The following is a 20,776-nucleotide window of genomic DNA, read 5'->3' on the forward strand; positions in this document are numbered from 1 at the left end:
CAATACTGATTATTGAATGCTTAAATGAGCAGTGGAGACTCATCACATGGAAACATGGTAGTTGTTGAAATCTCACATTTAAAGATAATTAGACAAATATGCATCATCAGACATCAATGTTTGAGATGTCATTTGAAAGCAACAAAGCAGTTCTTCAACTTGCTTAGGAAATCTAAATGTACATTTTCAAAGATAACTGCCACGTTTTGATGTGATAAGCCTCATATTTGGTAAAATTAGGCCCTTGAAGCAATGAAATGATGCCAGTAACACCCAAATATCTTTGGATGTAAAGTGATGCACCAAGTAAAACAACAAAAGTACCGTATACCACCTAATTAGCAATCCAGAGATGTGTTTCACTAAACTTTTAGCACATCTGAGCCGAAGTAATGTGCTTCTGTTATAAATCCATATTATTTAAATAATTTGGTTCACCTCAAGTTTGGCAGTGACGTCAATGCTCTTTCGCGGTTGCGCCCCAAGCATGCTGTCAAAGCGCCCCTGTGCGAGTGCGTGTACACTCAGGGCGTTTCACTTTATGCAAGCGAAATACGCACCTACTACCAAACTTGAGATGAACCAAATTATACAATGTGTGCCATTCGTATATCGGTAGCTTACACAGTTTTCATGATGTGTCGTAAGTGTTAGTGAAACACTCCACTGGTGCATGAATGGCTATTCCAGTTGAAATTGTAGATTACAACTAATAATCGTCCAAAGGGTGTATGGATTTCAACTGAAATAGCCCAAGTCACCTGCAGAAGCGTTTAACAATTACCATATTCTGAAAGTCAAACATTGCATTTTTCGTGCAAAACAATGTTGTAATTCAAGAAAAATAATTAGTATCCCTAGAACAAAGAGACAATTTTGCTGTTATTCAAGTAGCATTTTGTACCCTTTTTCATGCTAAAAGTGCATTGAACAGACGCAAGTTAGAAAACGAGGCAATAATTAGGCAGTATACGGTACTTTTTTAACAATGCCAAAAGTCCCTCATTAGTGGTGTAAATCTTTCATACAATTTGCCATTGCCATTCAAGAGGCAGCTGTATTTAACTCACAGAATTAGAGAAGGAGAAACGGGACTCCATATACCGCCATGTACAATCGCGCCGTTAGACATGGGGTGAAAATTGGTGGTTTTCGGGTCCTTGTCGACGGTGCACGGAGACAAATGACAACAATTCCGCGTCTCATCTTTAGCGTCTTCGTATCGCGTGCAGGTCGCATCAAGTGCATCTCTTATATGCGCCCATCATCCATGTCGCTCTTGCATGACAACGATTGCCTCGAGCGCATTCCGAGGGAAACCGAATATCCCCATTTTGCTTGTATCAAGATAGCGGTCGAGTCCCGGTTCTCCTTCTCTAATTCTGTGATTAAACTTTAAACTCTTTTTCTTTCATGTTCATGTGATGTTAGTTAACCTTAACCCTCTGAGCACTACCTGCCGATCTAACATTGCCTCTGATTGGTCAATTACATGATATCTTCACTTTAATCACCAATCAGAATGGAGCTTTGCAAATAATTTGCCCCAATTATTTTGTGTGGTGAAATTATTCTAACAATGTTGCTGATTGGTCCAATTGATAATGAAAACTTCTTTTTGGCCAATCGGCAGGTAGTTCTTATGGGGTTAAACCTGCTTTCAAATGCTTGTGAGATAAATATAAAGCTATTACTACTTACATCTCAAGTTCTGAAACAAATCAAACAAATACATGAATTAAAACATTTTTCTAAAATAGTTGCACTTGAAATTCGAAGAAAATACAGACATTTATAGAGGCTGTAAAAAGGAAGCATGTGTGATGACAAACAGCTGTATGTGACACAATCTGATACACTCAGACCAAAGTTGGATATTTTAAAAATTAAGATATTACCATTACTAACTTGCTCCAAACCTAAACGTAATGCTATGCGTGCTAGTCATAGGCTTCAACATAAAAACTTTTGAAATATTTTCTCAAAATATCAAGAGCTACCTCAAAAACTGCTGAACTAATACTAGGCTTGTTTGTACTCATTTTAATGCATTTTTCATGTTGATTTCAAATATGGTCATAAAAATTTACAATTCTGAAATTTTTGAAAAAAACAAAAATTGAAAATTGAAATTAGAGTTTATTAAGATAAAATCCATAACTCTCTGGCACACTTGGTTGCAAATTATGAACGTTTACATGTCCATTTTCTTATTTTTTTTACACTTTTCACTCCTTAAGTTTGTCTACATCTCAATTTCATTATTGTCAACTTTCGTCTGATTGGATCAAATTGTGTCACACATGTCGTCTGCATCACATACTGTCATATCTCAAAAGGCTGCCTTGTGTGAATTTGTGTATTATTGTCATCTAATTGTGATGAGATCAAAGATGTTTTACTTTAGTAAAACCTAGATAAGCTGATGCCTATACTGATGCACGGCAGTGAACGTAACCGTTCGGCTGAAATCCAGAAATGACGTCATTTGTTCTGGTGCTGCCACTTCCGGTAACGGGAGAAGAACATGCCTTTTGCAAACAAAATGGCCGACTCGTCGCGGCCCCTTTCCAGCGAAAATACAGCTTATTTAGCCAATGTGAACATGGGTCATCGCCAGAAATATTTTCCTATGCATATTGGACTAACACCTCAGCTATATGGTATTTCACGATATAACAGTAATTAAAAGAAAACTGCAAGCGTTCGTTCGTCGGATGTTTGACGAACTGACCAGCTCTAATGCGTCACTATGTAAACAACATAGAGGTATAAATAATTAATTAGGTAATACCAAATATGGAGGTATCCAAAAGTATGCTAATTAGAACAGGTTAGAAGGAACGACGAATCAGAATACGATCCTGGTATCCAGTTCTACGCAAATGAGTTGAAGGAGGTTACGTGAACATGTAAACTTATGCGACTCTTGTGTATACCGACCTCTGTGGATGAGATACACTGCAAAATTAACTTTATATATTAATTTCGAGGTATAATCACAATATTACAATTTCATGTCCATTCATAAAAGAAAGAAGCATGTTAAAATATAAAATAATATGAAATACAACAATAATAATAAAAATCACACAAGGCAGCCTTTTGAGATACAACAGTATTTGATGCAGACGACATGTTTTACTTTATATAAGCACATCATATTTTGGTTAAATAGGTAGTATCTACTTTTAAAATTGGTATAGTCTTACACCATGTAAGTGTGCATAGTGTCTCAAAAAGGGCACTTTAATAAGAATCCAAATTAAATTACTCGTATCACAAATCTAGTAACATATTCTTCCCAATGGGTATCAATGCCAACAAAAAGATAACTTAGTATGATTTTACAAAGCATTAAAAATATTCATGAATTTATGAGTACCATGGGTTTTGGCGCACCCAGCGGATGCGCACGCCGGCCACGTCTGTTCTGATTTTGATGGAGGCTGCCTCGGCTGCTCTGACGGTTTCCTTGACGGCCTGCATCAGGTTCTGGGCGTTGCCGACCAACATTTCAGTGGCTTCCTGGTCTTCTTCGGAACCTGGAGGTTAAGACAAGAAAGCAACAAATGCAGTTTGAGAAAGAAGTTGGCGAATGAATATTCAGGGTTCCAACAGATTTAAAATTCTATGATTCTCCAATTATATAGATATATTTTGCATGCGTTTTGACAAACACAGGGGCAATTTTGCAACAATTTTCTTTCTGCTGCGTCAGAAAAACAACTACAAAATGTCAAGAAGAACAAAGTCACAAAAAGGTGATCAATTGTACGATAAATCACAATGCAGTGTCTCAGCGTCATCGGACTATATATACTGAACTGAAGTGTCTCTAACCAGTTTACTTCTGTACCAAACATGGTTACTTTAACAGTGGACACAAGAATCTTGACTGGGTTGCTATGGTAGGGATCCTAGGGTTAGGGTGTGGAGGGCATTGTGTAAGGTTTTTTTTATATAGAGCGTCTCGTCTGAAATACCATGTTGGATTTTGCAGTGGCATTCAAATCAGTCCGTTTGCGTCACCAGCGTACGGACAGATTGCACTTCCATGTGTGTCCCGCGGGATTAGGTTAGCATGTGTGATTCACATCGGCAACTACAAAATCCAATATGGCGTTACACTCAACTTGAGAAGAGACAGACTACAGTTATTCCTAGTTTACTACTCACCTTGTGCACCCAACATGGTTGCTTTAACAGTGGACAGAATCTTGAGTTGTGTTGCAATGGTAGGGATCCTATGGTTAGGGTGTGGAGGGCATTGTATAGTTATAGGGTATTCTATAGTTATTCCTAGTTTACTACTCACCTTGTGCACCCAACATGGTTGCTTTAACAGTGGACAGAATCTTGAGTTGTGTTGCTATGGTAGGGATCCTCTCACAGACTTGAAGCAAGTTCTGAAACACAAAATAAGCACAAGATACTTAGTGGTTGCACAGATTAAAGGAAGATAGTGCTAAAGTTTGCATTAATGTTAGGTTTAAGGAGAATATGTGTTTTTCTGTGTTATTCCAACCTACTCCACTGGCAAAACTTTCATCACAATGTGGTCCAAGTCTGCAATGTCTGTAATGGACTCCCAGAGTCACAGACTACCACAAACTACAAACAGTCAAAAGTCTCAGCATCACCCGTTAATGAGGGCCAATCGTTCCATGAAGTGCGACAGATGAAACTGCAATGCACATACTGCATATTTTTAGGGTCTTACGCAAAGACACACAAATTATACTCGATCCAAAAGTATACATTTTCAGATAGGAAATGACACAAGGAATCCAACTAGCATAACAGATTCCTGCAAAAATTAACTGTTTTTGAGAAAATCTCATAATTTGGTAAGGTATACAGACTATATCTATCTATTGCGTAGGCATGCAAAGCTGGCATGATTGTTTGACATACATGATTGAACAGCTTTCATGAATATTCACAGCATAAAAAGTGCCAATGATGATGGCTCTCAGTCCTTCAAGAGCCACATGCACCAAGATCTTTCAGCATTCTGAAGTAGCAGAGGATTCTCTGACATATTCCTAAGCTAACAACTGATTGGCCCATGAGGATTGCTCATTTAGTGCTGTGGCTGTATATATGTGTTTATCATACCATCAAGTAGTTTCATATTTTTCAATGGATAAGCGCCCCAATTTACTGACATGATATATCTCGTATCATACCTGCTGAGCGCGTATGTGCATGTATCAACATAACACACCGTATGGACATATGCATGCGTGGCTCTGCATGACAACTCGCACCATGACTTGCACAGCAGTGATTGTTTCATAACAATCATGGCAGTTCAATAACAGGCTACAAGCCAGTGTACCCACAATTGAAACATAGATTTCACTGAGATTTGCCATTCCAAATAATACAGAGAGCAAACATGGTAGCTTTTCTGAACTAAATTGGTATTACAACTACGCAACTTACCAATTTGATGCGTCTATCAGTACATTTTTGAGCGATATCCCTCGCATGTTTAGTGACTTCTTGAGAGGCTTTAGCAATAGCCTTGGCACAATCTATCAAATCCTTCTTTGATCCACCCTCTCCCCTGTAACAAAAAAAACCCACAGTTATAGAATGATACAAGAAGGAATATGGCATTGTTTCTACATGAAAAAAAAACAGTTGCAAATTAACTATGCAGCTCAAATGAAGTGTTCTGTTGCAAAATGTGATTTTTTTTCTATCCATATGCTATCTTAATATATTTGATTTTACATACTTGCTTTCTTTGAAAGGACAATATTCTAAATTTTAAAACATTTTTCTCATTAACATACTACTGTTGCTTTCAAATGCTGCAACATTTGCACTCTTAATGTGTGAAGTTTACACCATGCAGACAGTTACTACCCAAGTCCACACTGATCTGGATTTCAAAAGTCCACATTAATGCAGATAAATCCTGTGTGGAGTGCCCCATTGGGCTGTTCCAGTTCATACACCCCCTATGGAAGACATAACCTTAATATTCCACACAGGGAGTGTGAATATCATATCATTATGGGTTTATTACTCAGAAAATCAAAATTGTAAATGAGAAACATGTAATAATGACTTAGGCACTTTGGTTACGAGGGTGACGATATGGAGTCACACATTCAGGTAAGGTCATTTGAAATTCACACCCTCTGTGTGGAAGACGAAGATCATGTCTTTCATTGGGGGCGTATGCATTTAATCTGGAATAGTCCATTGTCCAACTTACCTAACATGTTTGCTCATCTCTGCCATCAATAAGGCCATCTTCTTGGCAGCTTGGATCAGGTCATTACCTATACTAGACCACTTAGGTCATGTCTTTCATTGGGGGCGTATGCATTTAATCTGGAATAGTCCATTGTCCAACTTACCTAACATGTTTGCTCATCTCTGCCATCAATAAGGCCATCTTCTTGGCAGCACGGATCAGATCGTTACCTTTACTAGACCACTTCTGGGCTTCCACATGGAGTTCATAGGCAGCTATGGCAATGGGTTGTTCTGATGATGGTTTAGCCATGTACACATCCTCATCCTCTGGGGGTGGTGGTCTTGGAGGGGGCATCTGGCCGCTAGGCAATGGTGGCCTGGGTGGAGCTGATTCTGTATGAATACAATAACGTAAATGTGGTTTAATATTGGTCAAATTTAGGATGGGCAATTTTATTCAAAACATAATGCAAAACCAAATTTCATTTGACAAATTTTTTGAAATTACATGTGTGTGAGCAACAAAAACAGAAAAAAAAGAAAGAAAGATAAAAAATTATGACCAGACAAGCAATTGTGTTATGCATTTGGGGTTCGAAACACAGATTATCAAGGATAGCAGTTTTTTTTTAACTTGGTCAACTTATTTAGGGTAGTTTTCAAAATGTTTGTAAATTGAGTCCATCAAGGATACATTGTTTGGCCAAAAACTTGCTTTTTGGTGTCCATTTTTCTTGTCATGGGGATATTAGGATTTTTGTCAGTTGGAAATCCACACATGCTATGGAAGATGAAAGGTATGACCTTAATCTTTAACACAGGCTACTTGGATGGGATGCTCCATTTGAACTCCTCTCGCACACGCACTCTGCAGGGCAAAGCACAATGGAAATTGCCATAATTCATGTGCATACTGTCGGGCAATGACGTCACATGTCAAGTGGTCTATACTTCCAGGCGGCTGGGGGCCAGCTAAAGTGTGGGTGGAGTCTATAGAGAATGAGTCATCCCGCAAATTCTAGCAATCCGCATATCCGGTAATCCTGCCAAAAAGTTGGGGTTGTGCAAGAAAACATGTACGATAGAACTTTGATAAATACAATATAGCATCTCAACAATAAAAAAACACATGAATTGAATCAGTCTCTTACCCAGTGACATGTGGCTCATGTCTGGCACAATATCTTCCATGGGTGGTGGAGGTGGTGGCGGAGCCTGGTGCATCAGTATGGCATCCTTAACATCACCAACAGAATCCATTACCTATATCACAAAATCAACAATCACTCACAAACTGAATTGATGAAAATAAACAAAATATCCCTGTATACAGGGGTTGAGCTGACCTACAAAATGTTTGGATACTTCTAGGCAGGTAAATATTCCTCCATTCTAAAATAAAGTTTTAATGGGTGGTGATAAAAAGTTGATAATAATGGGTACTGGACCCAAAATATCTTTATAAAGATATTAAAAAAGCTAACACTGCCTTAAAGACTGATATAGCTACTCTATATAAAGAAATATGGATTTATTTGTCAGTAAAAGTTGATGGACCATATGGAATGAAAAATGCTACCTATACATAGTTTTAACTGATGGGTGGTACTGATGTGTATGTGATGATTTCATTGAAAATAGGAAAGTTACATAGTTGATATTGACCTAACAAAAGTAACCCTTCTGATTTATGCCAAAGCAAATTAATAACATGCTCAGCTTTTATTGACAATAACAACATGACAAAACTTGCGTTATTTGATCAACAAGAATTTAATGCCTTGCTTTTGTATTGGCTGCTTTAATGAGACCCATCATAATCATTTGAAAGTATGTCAGCAAATTGATTTTGATCTCTCTCTCTCACTTGAAAGTTCTTCAGTAGTTGGTCAGCACATGTACCAACATGTATTTTTTTGTAACCAGACTCAAGGCACATGAATTAAACAGTGTGGGAGTTTTTAGGCACTGAAGTACTGCTCTTATTTTGATACAAATGGGATATTTCAGCTGAAATCAAAACACCCCCAGTACCTTAATTTCCCACACACAGAGTGTGTATGTGAAAGATCAAGGCTATGACTTGCATAGGGTGTTTGAATTTCAATTGCAATTTGGTCCAATTCATGTACGACTTGTAACATTCCATATTATACAAATATTGACTGCTATGAGGGGCATGGTTAAAATTATAGGCCCAAGGTGATGTCAAAACCATGACTATGCCCGAGGCGTAGCCGAGGGCATAGTCATGGTTTTTAGATCACAGCGGGCATATAATTTTAACCATGCCCCGAATAAAAAGCAGTCAGTATTTGTTTTATATACCAAAGCTTAAGATTCTTGTCATCTGTTTGGTTAAAAGCATCGATTTTGGGAAGAGAAATTAATAGTTTCAATGCGAACGGCACACAGATTACAATCTGCGATTTCTGCGTAATTATAGCGCGTGAAAACATTAACGCGTGCGTAATATCATTTTACGCTGGGAAAAACGCGCAGTTTGATCGTGACGCACGTGACCGGTCCATACTTTATTTCCATGGACCGGTCCATAGTTCATTTTGCGGGCATAGTTAATTCAATGACTGCACTTTCAACCAATAAGATGACAGGAATCTATATATGAGGTATATAATAGCAAATATGGAATATCTTGCACTGAATTTGGCTCATTTCATATCATTGCTAGGAAACGAAGCTTATTCTGTATTGTTGTTTCAACAAACTTGCCAAACCATCAAACATACAAGACAAAATTCATAGTACGTCATTTAGGCCTACCTTTTTGAACATTTTAAAATGCTGACATCACCCCAAATGACTGTGATGGGTTTTTACTTTTATTTCTTTTACACTTTTGCAACATTGATCATTTTGAACAAAATTAAGCTTTTTTAGTCACAAATTTAAACATTGTGTCATTTAGACGAGCTTGTACACTTTTTAACCATTTTACAATTGTCAGTAAATTGTGAAAAAGCTCAACATATACCGCTGTGCTTTATAAAATATAAATTTGCTTTAACATAGGGGTGTGTTTGATCGCTGGAGGGTGCTCCATGAGAATAAATAGTTGATGACATGAAGATGACTTCATGCTCTATAGGAATGATGAAGTACTCATGGATGACAGTCGAAAGCTTTCTGCAACAGTGCTACATGATTTGGTGTAGGTAAAAAACTGCACACAGGTACATGCAATGGTTAATAATTAGACAACAAAAAAACAACCCTGCTCTACAAGTGGACAGACCTTTAAAGTAGAATCGGTCTGTCGGTTTTTAGCAAATTACTCCAATATTCACCGAAATTTATAAATAAATCGCAATTTTTCCCTTGCTTTTTCAATTAAAATAAATCTACTTTATGCCTAAGCAGGTAAATTAACATGCATAAAGCAAATTAAAAAAAATGGTCTGTCAGGTCCATAGAACAGGATTTTTTTTATTGCCTTACTGGAGAAAACATTCACAAACCTGTAAACAATACAAATCGTAAGTAATAGTTCACACAGGGTAAATGTACTTTCCAATGAGTGATTATGAGGGTAAGAGGGGAAAAAAGATGAAAAACTGGGTAAAACTTGTTTATTTTAACAAACAGTACAATTCACACATTATCCTGCAAAAAATGTTGGTATGAAAAGTGCAGAATTAGTATACATGTGGCTAAATTTCTATAAAACAAGTTATTTCAAGTTTTTGTAACAAACAATACATGATTTACTACATACAGTATAAGTTACCGACTACGTGTGTCTACTTTTTACAGAATTGTGTACTCAAAATCAAGATGCAGACTACAGCATGCATATTACAGGAACATTCTTCGCTACATAGAATAGAATTAAAGCTAAACGGAATGAACATGTTAAATATAATGTCAATACAATACAGATGAATGTTCCTGTTTGGGAAAAATTAAGACATTATTAGTACATGATATGTATGATGATTGGAGCTGTGTACCGGAGGGCCGGAGTATAGTATATATCAAACGCTACTTAAAGAGAATAAAAAGTGTATTTTGAAATTGTACTACATTATTGAAAACAAGAGTACTGTGGTACTGATTAAGATACCCATGTTGTTACTTAAAACCCAATTAGTTTACTATTAAGAGACTAAATAGCGAATTTGGAACTTATTGTGATAAAGAAAAGTGGAAATGGGGCTAAGTTTCTATAAACATTTTAGCACTATCAAATGTACAGCAAGTTGAATGTTTTTTTATTTTAAAAAGACATAAAAACAACTTTCATCTCTGTGGAATTAGTTTTGCTAGTCTTGTTTTTTTTTTTTGTTCTGTTAAATGTGTTTATCTAAATTGGCTTTAAAACTATTGATACTCATATATCACTAGATAAATAATATTTTCAACTAATCAGTCTAATCATGTGATGACCATCAAAACCAGAACAGTGTTTCTAGATCTGATCATCAATGTAAAAGACCAAACATTGTTCTTGAAAAAACAACATGTACCGCACATTCATACCTAACCTTAACTTTGGACTATCCAGATAAACATTTATAGAATATATTATCATAATTTTATTCGAAAAACTTAAAACTGAAACAATTGCTAATTTATAACCACCCTCAATTTGCTTGTATTTGACATGCTTGTTATAATTGCTTAATAACAACAAAACCTTAGTGGGTGGATGCACCCTGGTTGCAGAAGCAGGAGGTGGAGGTGGCATTATTGGTGGTGGTGGGGCGGTGAAGCTAGGTCCTTGTTCTTGGTGTTGTGTTGCCTTCCTCATACCATTAGGGTCCTGGCCAACCAGTGAAAAAAAAAGGAGCACAAGAAAAATTGATGTTAGTAATAACATTATACAATACAGGGTGGACAAAATGTCAGTACAATAATTATAATTATATCCCATATGTCTATTGTGGTAACCATGTTTTTTTCTTCTTTCTTCTTAATTTGGTGTAAATTTTGGATTCCAGAATAGTTTGAGATGTCATTAAAAATCTTGGAATTAAAAGCTTGGAAATGAAGCTTAAAGAACAGATTTACAGAACTGTATTTAAAAATCTAAGCTTCTAGAACATACCTTTGTTTACTTTTATCTTCAAAATTTAAGCTTTTAAAACAGATTTTGAGATAATCTGTGACTACATTTGGGATATTTGTGACTAGCTTCTGGGACAGATTTTTTATTTTATCATATCACCAGTTTAAAAAAATTGCAATGATGATCACAAACCATGATATAATATGAAATATGCATGTCAATATGAAATGTTTATGTACAGATGAGGATAAAGCTTTGAATATAGATTTTGGAATAAATATTACAAAACAGTTGCGATTACAATTTTTGGACCACATTAAAAACAAAAGACGCACAATTAACATTCTTTGCCATTATGGAATCAGTTCTTACAAGTTGTTACACATATATACAGGCATGCGTTTGCTGCATGCAAAGTAGTGTCTGCATTGCATTAATGCTAAAATAGTGACAATTTCATTACATTTTGCATACAGAAGCTTATTTTCACATTTAATCATAAAATTCATAAACGATTATTTGATTTTTTAAACACTTATTCTGCTTTATTACGAGTGAAAACCATGCTGATTAGGATTGGCACACGGTATAATTAAAGGGTTCACAGGTCAGGGGTTCAAGGTTCAAAGGTCATTTGTGAAATGTAATACACAGCAAATCCATGTTTTATACATAACAGTGCAGCACCTACAGGTTGGCGTGGTGGAACTCTGGGTTGATAAGAGAGCCCTGCATCAGTCTGTTGGGTGGAAAACGAACACGTCATTAGCAATTATTTCACAAAAAATTGAAATATTTTGTTCTGATTTTAGTACAATTTAAACTTTTAATACTTTACTACCGATTTAGCTTAAAAAAATATGAAAAAAAAAGCTAAATAACCTATATCTAACATTTAGATAACCAAGATGGATTAAAAATAGCAAAGTTTGATAATATTCACGAAATATGGTTGTCTGTGACTAGGATTCCCTGTTATTAACCAATTCCATAAAAAACAAAATATATACAAAAACAAAAAACCCGCTATCTTGCTGCTTGAGTTATTTTAGAGTAGAGTGAAGCAGTTGCAAAATATCTTGTAACAACTAGCATATTAGGGGATTAATAAAAGATTACATTCTAAAAACCTTGGACAAGCATTACCAAAAGTTAATAATACTTAAGTTGAAAGAAGTTAGTTAAATATAATACTTTTTTTTAATAAGAAAATACTTGATAAAAACAATCACTTGTGCAGTATCTGATGCTAAGTAATAGGCGCACAAGATTATTGGAGTCAATCGTAATTCAAAATTAAATTAAAACCAGGCAAGAACAAAATGAACCAAAAATAAATAAAATGCTGGTTACTCTTTCATATAACAATAATATTAAAGATATAAATTCACAATCTTGAAGGGAAGTAAAAAAACTTATAATTAGTATATATCAACCATCAATTATCTTATATCTAGCAAACTTAATACTTTGCTTATTTAAGTGCATATTAAGTTCAACCTTTGGTGTCCAATTGTGAGTAGAATCAGGGCTTGGTGGTCTAGCAGGTGGTACAGGCCCAGGGTAGGCCAACGCTTCCTCCAGGGTTGGTTGTCTCTGTAAACGTCATGCCAAATCAAGCGTTAGTACAAAATGGTGGCAACACCAAGGTGACTTATAATAATAATTTAAAAAAAGTAGTATCAATGCAAGAAAATTAATTTTTAAGAATTCACAGAGATGTGGTGACATCCTAATTTCATTCTATTAGCAACAATCAATTAAATGCATATAACAAGATATTGAAGGCACTCATACTGATTTGTGTAAGATTGTGTGACTTAATTAATTATAATAGACCATTTCAAATCAAGATCGGAAAAGTTCGGTGAGCTGTATTTATTCAGTAAGCTAGGGAGTCAAAATGGCGAACAAGAGATGTCATGAATCACGGTACCCTTTTGAGCGAAAATACTGTTTATTTAGCTAATGTTAACATGTGGTCATCAGTTAAAATATTTTCCTAACATACTGAACTAACATCTCCTCTATTTGGCACTTCGTAAAATGACAGTAATGGAAAGAAAAGTGCTAATGTTTGTCAGTTTTTGGCACTTGGACAAATTGACACACGTGGCAATATAAACATCAATCTCTTACACAAGACATAACTCACGCTCGATCGTGTCTTTTATGTTACACATTGGAACTCTGCACTACATGTGATGCTGAAGAGGCACCGATTTATATGCAAGCATTCAGGAAATTACTTCATACTTCGGGTTTGATCGGAATGAATCGATTTGAAAAGGTCTATTAAGCTTCATTCTGTGCCTTCCGTTGATCCATATTATGCAAAATGCAATAATCCATAATGCAAGACCATTTTGTCATTTATACATGCGATTCCCTTCAAGTTAACTGAACTCATTCGGATTAAAAATTAATCAAGTTGTTGCTGTAACTATTTTAAATACTCAAGAAAATAATGATAATAAAAAATGTAAGTTTTATTTCCAAGCAAATTTTTTAAATAACAAAGTAACATATTTGAAAAAGTACATTCACACATTCCAACACCCCTCAAAATATGATTTTTCAACGCCTTAATAATTGTACCAGGTTTTCAATAGTTTAGAAACCTGCATCTTCAGCACCCATTCAAGTTGATGTTAAGCTGCAGTGAATAAATTCATATGGGGATACCAGCATTTTCTTTAATACCAAATTCCAAATACATAACCAAACTACTTTGAAAACCTGTTACTCGAAAGAATTTATAATAAAAATTCAGTAACACATTACTATCATTGAACATACTTTAAATAAAATTAACAAAATTATGAATTAATCAAAACTTAACAAAACTATTAATTAAAAAAAATCAGAATTAATCAATATACACTGTTTAGCCTGACATAATGAAATAATCTATCAATCAGTAAAACGTGACACAGTCTTAGTGTAAGATGTATTACATGTACTATCAGTGATCACCGCAAAGGAGTAAAAATATATTATTATAATATAATTTTTTTTAATGAATGGTTCAAAAATGAAGGATAAGTCATTCAAATTGTCATTAGGTGTTTTTTCATCTGAAAGGAAAAAAATTACAGTGTTGATCATTTTTTACAAAGTTGCATTCAGTTGTGTGTAACTTAAGGTGTTCAGCCTTATCCCTTGCATGGTATGTTAACACACATACACTCTTTACAAAACTGCAAAGATCTGATATTCAATGATTTTTTTAGATTTTTGGATCCAGCTAATCGCTGATAGTGTCTTTAAGTCGTAATTCAAAACATGTGACTAATTTTCTTTCCTTTAATCACTCATGACTGTGAGATAATTGTTCAATTCATATTTTATATGACATGAATTTCACATATCAGGCAAAACAGTGTATACAAACTGTGTCAAAATGATTGGAACCGGGATATGACATTAAAATGAAATATTAAAAATATAAAATCGCCAATAATTGTAACTTTTGTGCCACCTAATAAAAAGGGGCATATGAGAGCTTAATGATCTGATAATCTGAATTCAATAGGTTGTTGCATCTGGGAGCTATTGTCATTCACATGAAGATCGACATGTTCGTAGTTTTACTTGTCAAAGCAATGTAGTAATAAAAACAAACATATATTAAATGAATGTCAACCAATATGTAAAACAATATGTAATTATTAGAACATACCAAAAAAATATGAAGTGTTTAGCTTCATTCGTCATGCAAAACATTGTAAGTAGCTAAAATGATGGACGCTGAACGTGTAAAAAGAAGAGTGTAAAATAACATCAACTATGTGGCAAATACTTGATTTCTTCATACTGAACACACTTTGCTATATAATACAGTCATGTTCAAACAACACCCAGACTAGATACAAAATCACAATACAGATAGGCATAAACTTTATACTGTGACGCGTGTAATATAATATTAATGTTTGTTTGTTTGTTTATTTATTTATAAATTGAATTGAACGTTGAATAGCTTTATTGCTCAAAATATTGCATAGGTGCTGTCGATCAATATCTTACTTCCTTTAAAAGCATGTAACTTCTGAACAGAATGTGTTATCTTTATGACTTAAAATTCTTAGCGAAGATGATACTATAATTTCAAATATATATATCAAAAAAATTGAGCCTAAACAGAGTGAATAAATTCTGCAAAAATGACAAGTCGTTGGTTCCAATTATTTTGATACAGTTTATTCAAGTAATTGTAAACCTGTGCCAGTGGTGCGCCATAACCAGCAGGAGGTGGGGGAGGAGGAGGATGCTTGGGGTGGTGTCACTTCCAGCCAAGCTGCCCTAATATGGTAGGAGAGATAGGTCAATCAACCAATTAGAGAACAGATTAATAACAGCATCAAAATTAAACAAAGATTATGATTGGTTCAATTTGGCTGGTGAGAGAGATAGGTGTCAATCAACCAATCACAGAACAGGATAACAACAGCATCAATATTAACAGAGATTATAATTGGCTCAATGTGGCCGAGAGGAGGGATTAATCAATCATCAGAAGGGAAGAGGTGTGTTAACCAACCAAATCAACCAATCACACAGCAGAACAAGATAGCTTAGAATTACAAAATATTTTGGTTTTTCTTACCAAAAGTTTTTAAACTTTTTAAAAAGATACTTTTGATATTACTTCAATATACATCCTTCACTATTTAAAAAAAAAATTATATGTCTAAACATGACTATCATTACCTAATTAAAATATAATAATATTTTTTACAGTGAAAAACAGATAATATGAGATGAAATTTAAGATGTTTTCATGCAATCATCATAAAGATTATAGGACTGTGAATACAGCTACTATGTTTGTATGCATTCACATGTCACTGCATTACAGAAGTAGAAATGATCATGAAAGCAATAGGCTATTCCAGTTGTTATCCATACACCCCTTAAAAAGACATGATCTTAATCTTCCACACATGGGGGTGTGAATTTCAAATAGGATTACCTAAATGGGCGACTCCATTTGAAATCTACACCCCCTGTGTAGGAGCTTAAGGTTGTGTCTTCCATAGGGGGTGTATGGATTTCAACTGGAATAGCCCAATAAAGGCATGAGAGGAACAATATCAACTTGCCAAGTTACAAAAGCTGAACAACTGGACACTGCATCAAAACAACACCAAGTTTTCCAACTTGGCAAATTGAGCTCTTGCATCAAGATAAACGGCCTTTCTGAGTTTAACTGCTGGACATGAGTTCAAATGCAGTGAGATGTGAATGGTTTGTTTCCATCTCATGAAATAAATCGATGAAAACCATAGTTGATGAGTTCTTGTGAATTGATAATCTTTATAATATAATCCTAAGCTAAATGAGTATGAAATGTTATGGTGTATCCTATGTGTAAGAGAGTGTCACTAATGGCGACAAAATTGACTGCATTAGTGTTCCGTACGTGGATGGGGACGGGAACGTGTGATGTCATTACTCAAGAGTGACGACTGGAATACAGCGACATCATTTGTTCACGTACCGCAGCCACGTATGAAAAACTAATTGTGTCGATTACGTATGTCTAAGAGCTCAAAAGTTATTTAGGGATGCCAACATGCTGGCAGATCTGTGGAGTCCACTTTCCCAGACACAGATCATCAAAAGGGGAGAGACATGTTAACCAACCAATCACACAGCAGAACAAGTCTAGATCCCAGGTACAAAAATGATGATTTGAAAAAGGATGTTTGACTTCCAGCAAATGAATAACAATATTTGCTATCCCAAACATTTTTAAATTCTCTTTGAATGTCCAGTGTAAACAGGGCCACAATTTCTATAACATTTTAACACTTCATATTTTCCCACATTTGAAACCAGCAAGGTTGTGTTAAAAACACTATGCTGAAGTAAACGTGTGGTCACAGAAACACATCTTCCCAGCACTTGTTTAAAGAATTTTAAAATAGCCCTTGCTAATATCAAACTTGTTCTGCTCAATTTCAAAATGTTTGAATCTCAAATTTTATGAGCATCTCTTACACATAGCATACACCACTGCTATGCAATGAACCTGTGATAGGCCTCCAGCATCAGGTGAGGTGTACTGGTCAAATTCGGGTAAGAGCTGATCCAATGAGGCCATTAGATCACTAGAGCTGGGGGTTGCATGCTGCATGGATGGAGAGAGAGAATTGGGCTATTCCTGTTGAAACACATACACCCCCTTTGGAAGACATTACCTTAATCTCCCACACAGGGGGTGTAGATTTCAAATAGGGTTACCTGAATGGGTGACTCTATATGAAATCTACACCCCTGTCTGGGAGATCAATGTCATGTTTTCCATAGGGGGTGTATGGATTTCAACTGGAATAGCCCGATGGAGAAGACATAGGTGGAGTCAAAGACAAAAGGGCACTCCACATGGGATATTAAATCTGCATTAATGTGGACTTATCCAGATCAATATGGACTTTGATAGTGACTGTCTGCACGGTGCAAATTTTATGCAGTAACAGTATGAGTGTTGCGACATTTGAAAGATATAATATTGTGTAAATGCATCACATTCATGCCCGGATTCATGCGCCTTACACAACACAATGAAATGTACACAGTCGAAGTTGTGTTTAGAAAGCATAGCATTTTAACACATTCACCGCACAGTGCAGTATCACATTACACCCTTTTAGTATTCAATGCAGACCACAAAAGTACACATTGATTTACGCTTAATGCAGATCTTCACTCCCATGTCGAGTGCTCTAACAGGGCATAACCACAGAATACTCTCCAAACCCTGTGTTTTAGGGTTATGGGTGTTGGGATACAGGGTTAGGGTTAGGGTATAGCAGAGTAAGGGTTAGGGTGGGGAGAGTATTGTACAGTTATTCCAACAAAAGATAGGCAACACAACAGAGGTACCCGAGGCTGATGTTAGCAATTGTAGTTCTGATTTATTTAAATATTCAGATATGAAATTTTTTTGAAAATATTACGAAAATGTGTTTTGAAAGTAGGTGTTTTAGAAATACTTTTGACACTAGTGAACTAGTGAACAAAATTGAATAAAATTAGAAATTTGTCAAACAATAGATAGAAACATGTAGTTTATGTTTTAGAAACCATGACTTCTAAATAGAAGCAACCTATAATTTTGATATCGCAATGTTTATTAAATTTATACAGAACATTGATATAGTAACATTTTGTTTGTAGTCACTCCTGACAACAGCCTCCAGCACTGGTGTTGGGTCACAGAAATGAAAAGCTATGAGATGATAAGCATAATAGTATAGATTGAGTTTTAGGACAGACGGTTGTTTGCAGAGTGGCATTCGGCTTAATTTTACTGGGATAAATAGTGGCATTTAGCTTAGGATTGAAATTCTCTACCTTACAGCTGGACTGGCTGCTGACAATCTGCTGACAACAGGCTTCGAAATTTTATGAGAATCAATATGAAAATCTTTTGATGAGAATCTTTGCAAGTATTGGGTATCACTATGGAGGTTTCCGATGGTGATTATCGAGCATGCAGTCTGCCCTACAAGAGGGAAGTCTCCTCCCCTTCTATGAGATCAACGACAAATAGGTCAACCATCCTATTCTCATGATTGTTGATCAGTCAATCACTGTGATTGTATATCACTTCGGCATTCATACAGGGGTAGACATAAGGAGCAACAATTCAAGAAATAAGATCGCAGTTGAATCGTATAGAAGCTATTGGCAGCTGTGTAGTCAAACTTTGTTTGTTGTATGATATGCAGTTATCATGAATAAATGCCAATTTGTCAATATTCTTTGAAAATATTTTGTAGCCACTTTAAAACTCAATCTACATATTAAGATAATGATATATTGATCTTCATATCACAGAAATATGACTATGATTTGGACTTTGAAAAAACAAAACAAAATGAAAAACATGTCTCGGCTGAATAATTATAATTTTGACTAATTATTTTTAAACATGAATTTCCAAATGAAAGTCACAGACAACTGAAAAGTATATTACCAGTAACAGTGGTAAAACAAATAAAAAATATGAATGTTTACATGAAAAAACATTTTTTTACAAATTTGTTTCACACTCAATTGTCTGCCAAAATGAATTGTCAAAAAGTGGAACCTCATTTTCTGGCAATCCAATCCTCAAAATTCGTGTTGGTTTCTTAAATGAAGAATATCAAATATACTATAAATGATATTATCTACCAAACAGGGATTCAAGCAAAATATGAAAAAAGTCATTGATCATGAAATATTACATAATATTAGTAGAGATAATGGTGGATCAAATATAAGTGGTGTTATTTTTCAATCCAAAGACTCTGCAAAAAATGCCGTTCATTTTTGCAGTCAATTATGTCTTTGTGTGTGTGGCACATGCTGCAGAGGCCCTCTAACCAGTGATGGTATATTTTCACTCACTATGTCAGAGATGGCTCAATTTCAATTTGTGCACATAAAGCCAGCCATTGTTTTTGGGATAGATTCAAACAAATTTGGTCAAACAGTAAACTTTGATCATATCTTACCGAATCAAACCGAAAAATGTGTACAGCACCACAACATTTGAAGCAAGTAGCCAATAACACCACTTATGTATTATTTAAGCAAACAATATGAATGAAGCAAGCATTAATGGGTAACTGTATTTCATTTCAATCTAAACTGTTCGTGTAATATTGTATTCACTCAGCTTGTTAATTTCTCACAAATGAGCTACCTTTTAAAGTCTTCAAAAGGGAATTCTTGTCATCAACCTTCATAACTTTGATTGAATAATTACAGAGAAACTATTTTTCGTCATCAGTGGAACATTGCCATGTGGACTGATCTTGTCTCTTTTGTGTCTCCTACATCCCTTACATTCATAAGATCTAGAAAACCCACTAATCAGTCAACTTACAGCAGTACACCACTTATAACAGAGGCTTTCTCTGAAATTATTTATATCAAATGTTGCTGACCAGGTTTAATGCCCATTGATGTCTACTATTACTAACAACACAAGTAACTATCTTCATTCATCATCAAGTCATTCATGCTCGTATTTTACAACATCAGTTGCTGTCAGTATGATGGTCATACATTTTCATGCAAATTTCAATTCTGCTGTTATAAAAATGATATTGTACAAGACTTCTTTTATTTGAGCTTGTCAAAATGATCCACCGCATGTTATCATGCTTACATCTCTGCTACACTTGTTGTCAGTAGAGGAGTTCGCTAAAGCTAAGATGAGAAATCTACAGAATAAACACTTTGTTAGTTCTTTTCACACACTTTAGCTAGTTAGAAAGATCATAGTAGTTCAAAATGCATTTGCTAATGTGTACACCTGTCTATATATGATGGCTTAGCGGCAAAAGGACGTATGTCCATTTAGCTGCTTTATGTATAATTGGCTATGATATATGCACAAGTTCACTCTACAATTACAAAGAATGACACTTTTTTACCGTTTTGGGTTCCAATTGGCTGATTGAACTACATCATGGAAAAGCTTGAAGCATTGACACTTCATTTGCTAACCCAGCCGCGCAGCATAGC

At 35.3% G+C, this 20,776-nt stretch overlaps 1 protein-coding gene across 1 annotated transcript in view; it reads right to left on the bottom strand.

The window, feature by feature from the left end:
- Positions 1–1,198: 1,198 nt before the first annotated feature.
- Positions 1,199–20,776, bottom strand: part of LOC140137497 (vinculin-like) — an 82,217-nt gene continuing 62,639 nt past the window's right edge. Inside the window, 8 exon segments of the mRNA XM_072159214.1 lie at positions 1,199–1,711; positions 3,386–3,545; positions 4,319–4,409; positions 5,452–5,575; positions 6,381–6,612; positions 7,371–7,482; positions 11,940–11,987; positions 12,749–12,844. Of these exon segments, the coding sequence (XP_072015315.1) occupies position 1,711; positions 3,386–3,545; positions 4,319–4,409; positions 5,452–5,575; positions 6,381–6,612; positions 7,371–7,482; positions 11,940–11,987; positions 12,749–12,844 (864 nt within the window). The 3' untranslated portion in view covers positions 1,199–1,710.

This window comes from Amphiura filiformis, chromosome 17 (genome assembly GCF_039555335.1).
Source record: "Amphiura filiformis chromosome 17, Afil_fr2py, whole genome shotgun sequence".
NCBI classification, from domain to species: Eukaryota; Metazoa; Echinodermata; class Ophiuroidea; order Amphilepidida; family Amphiuridae; genus Amphiura; species Amphiura filiformis.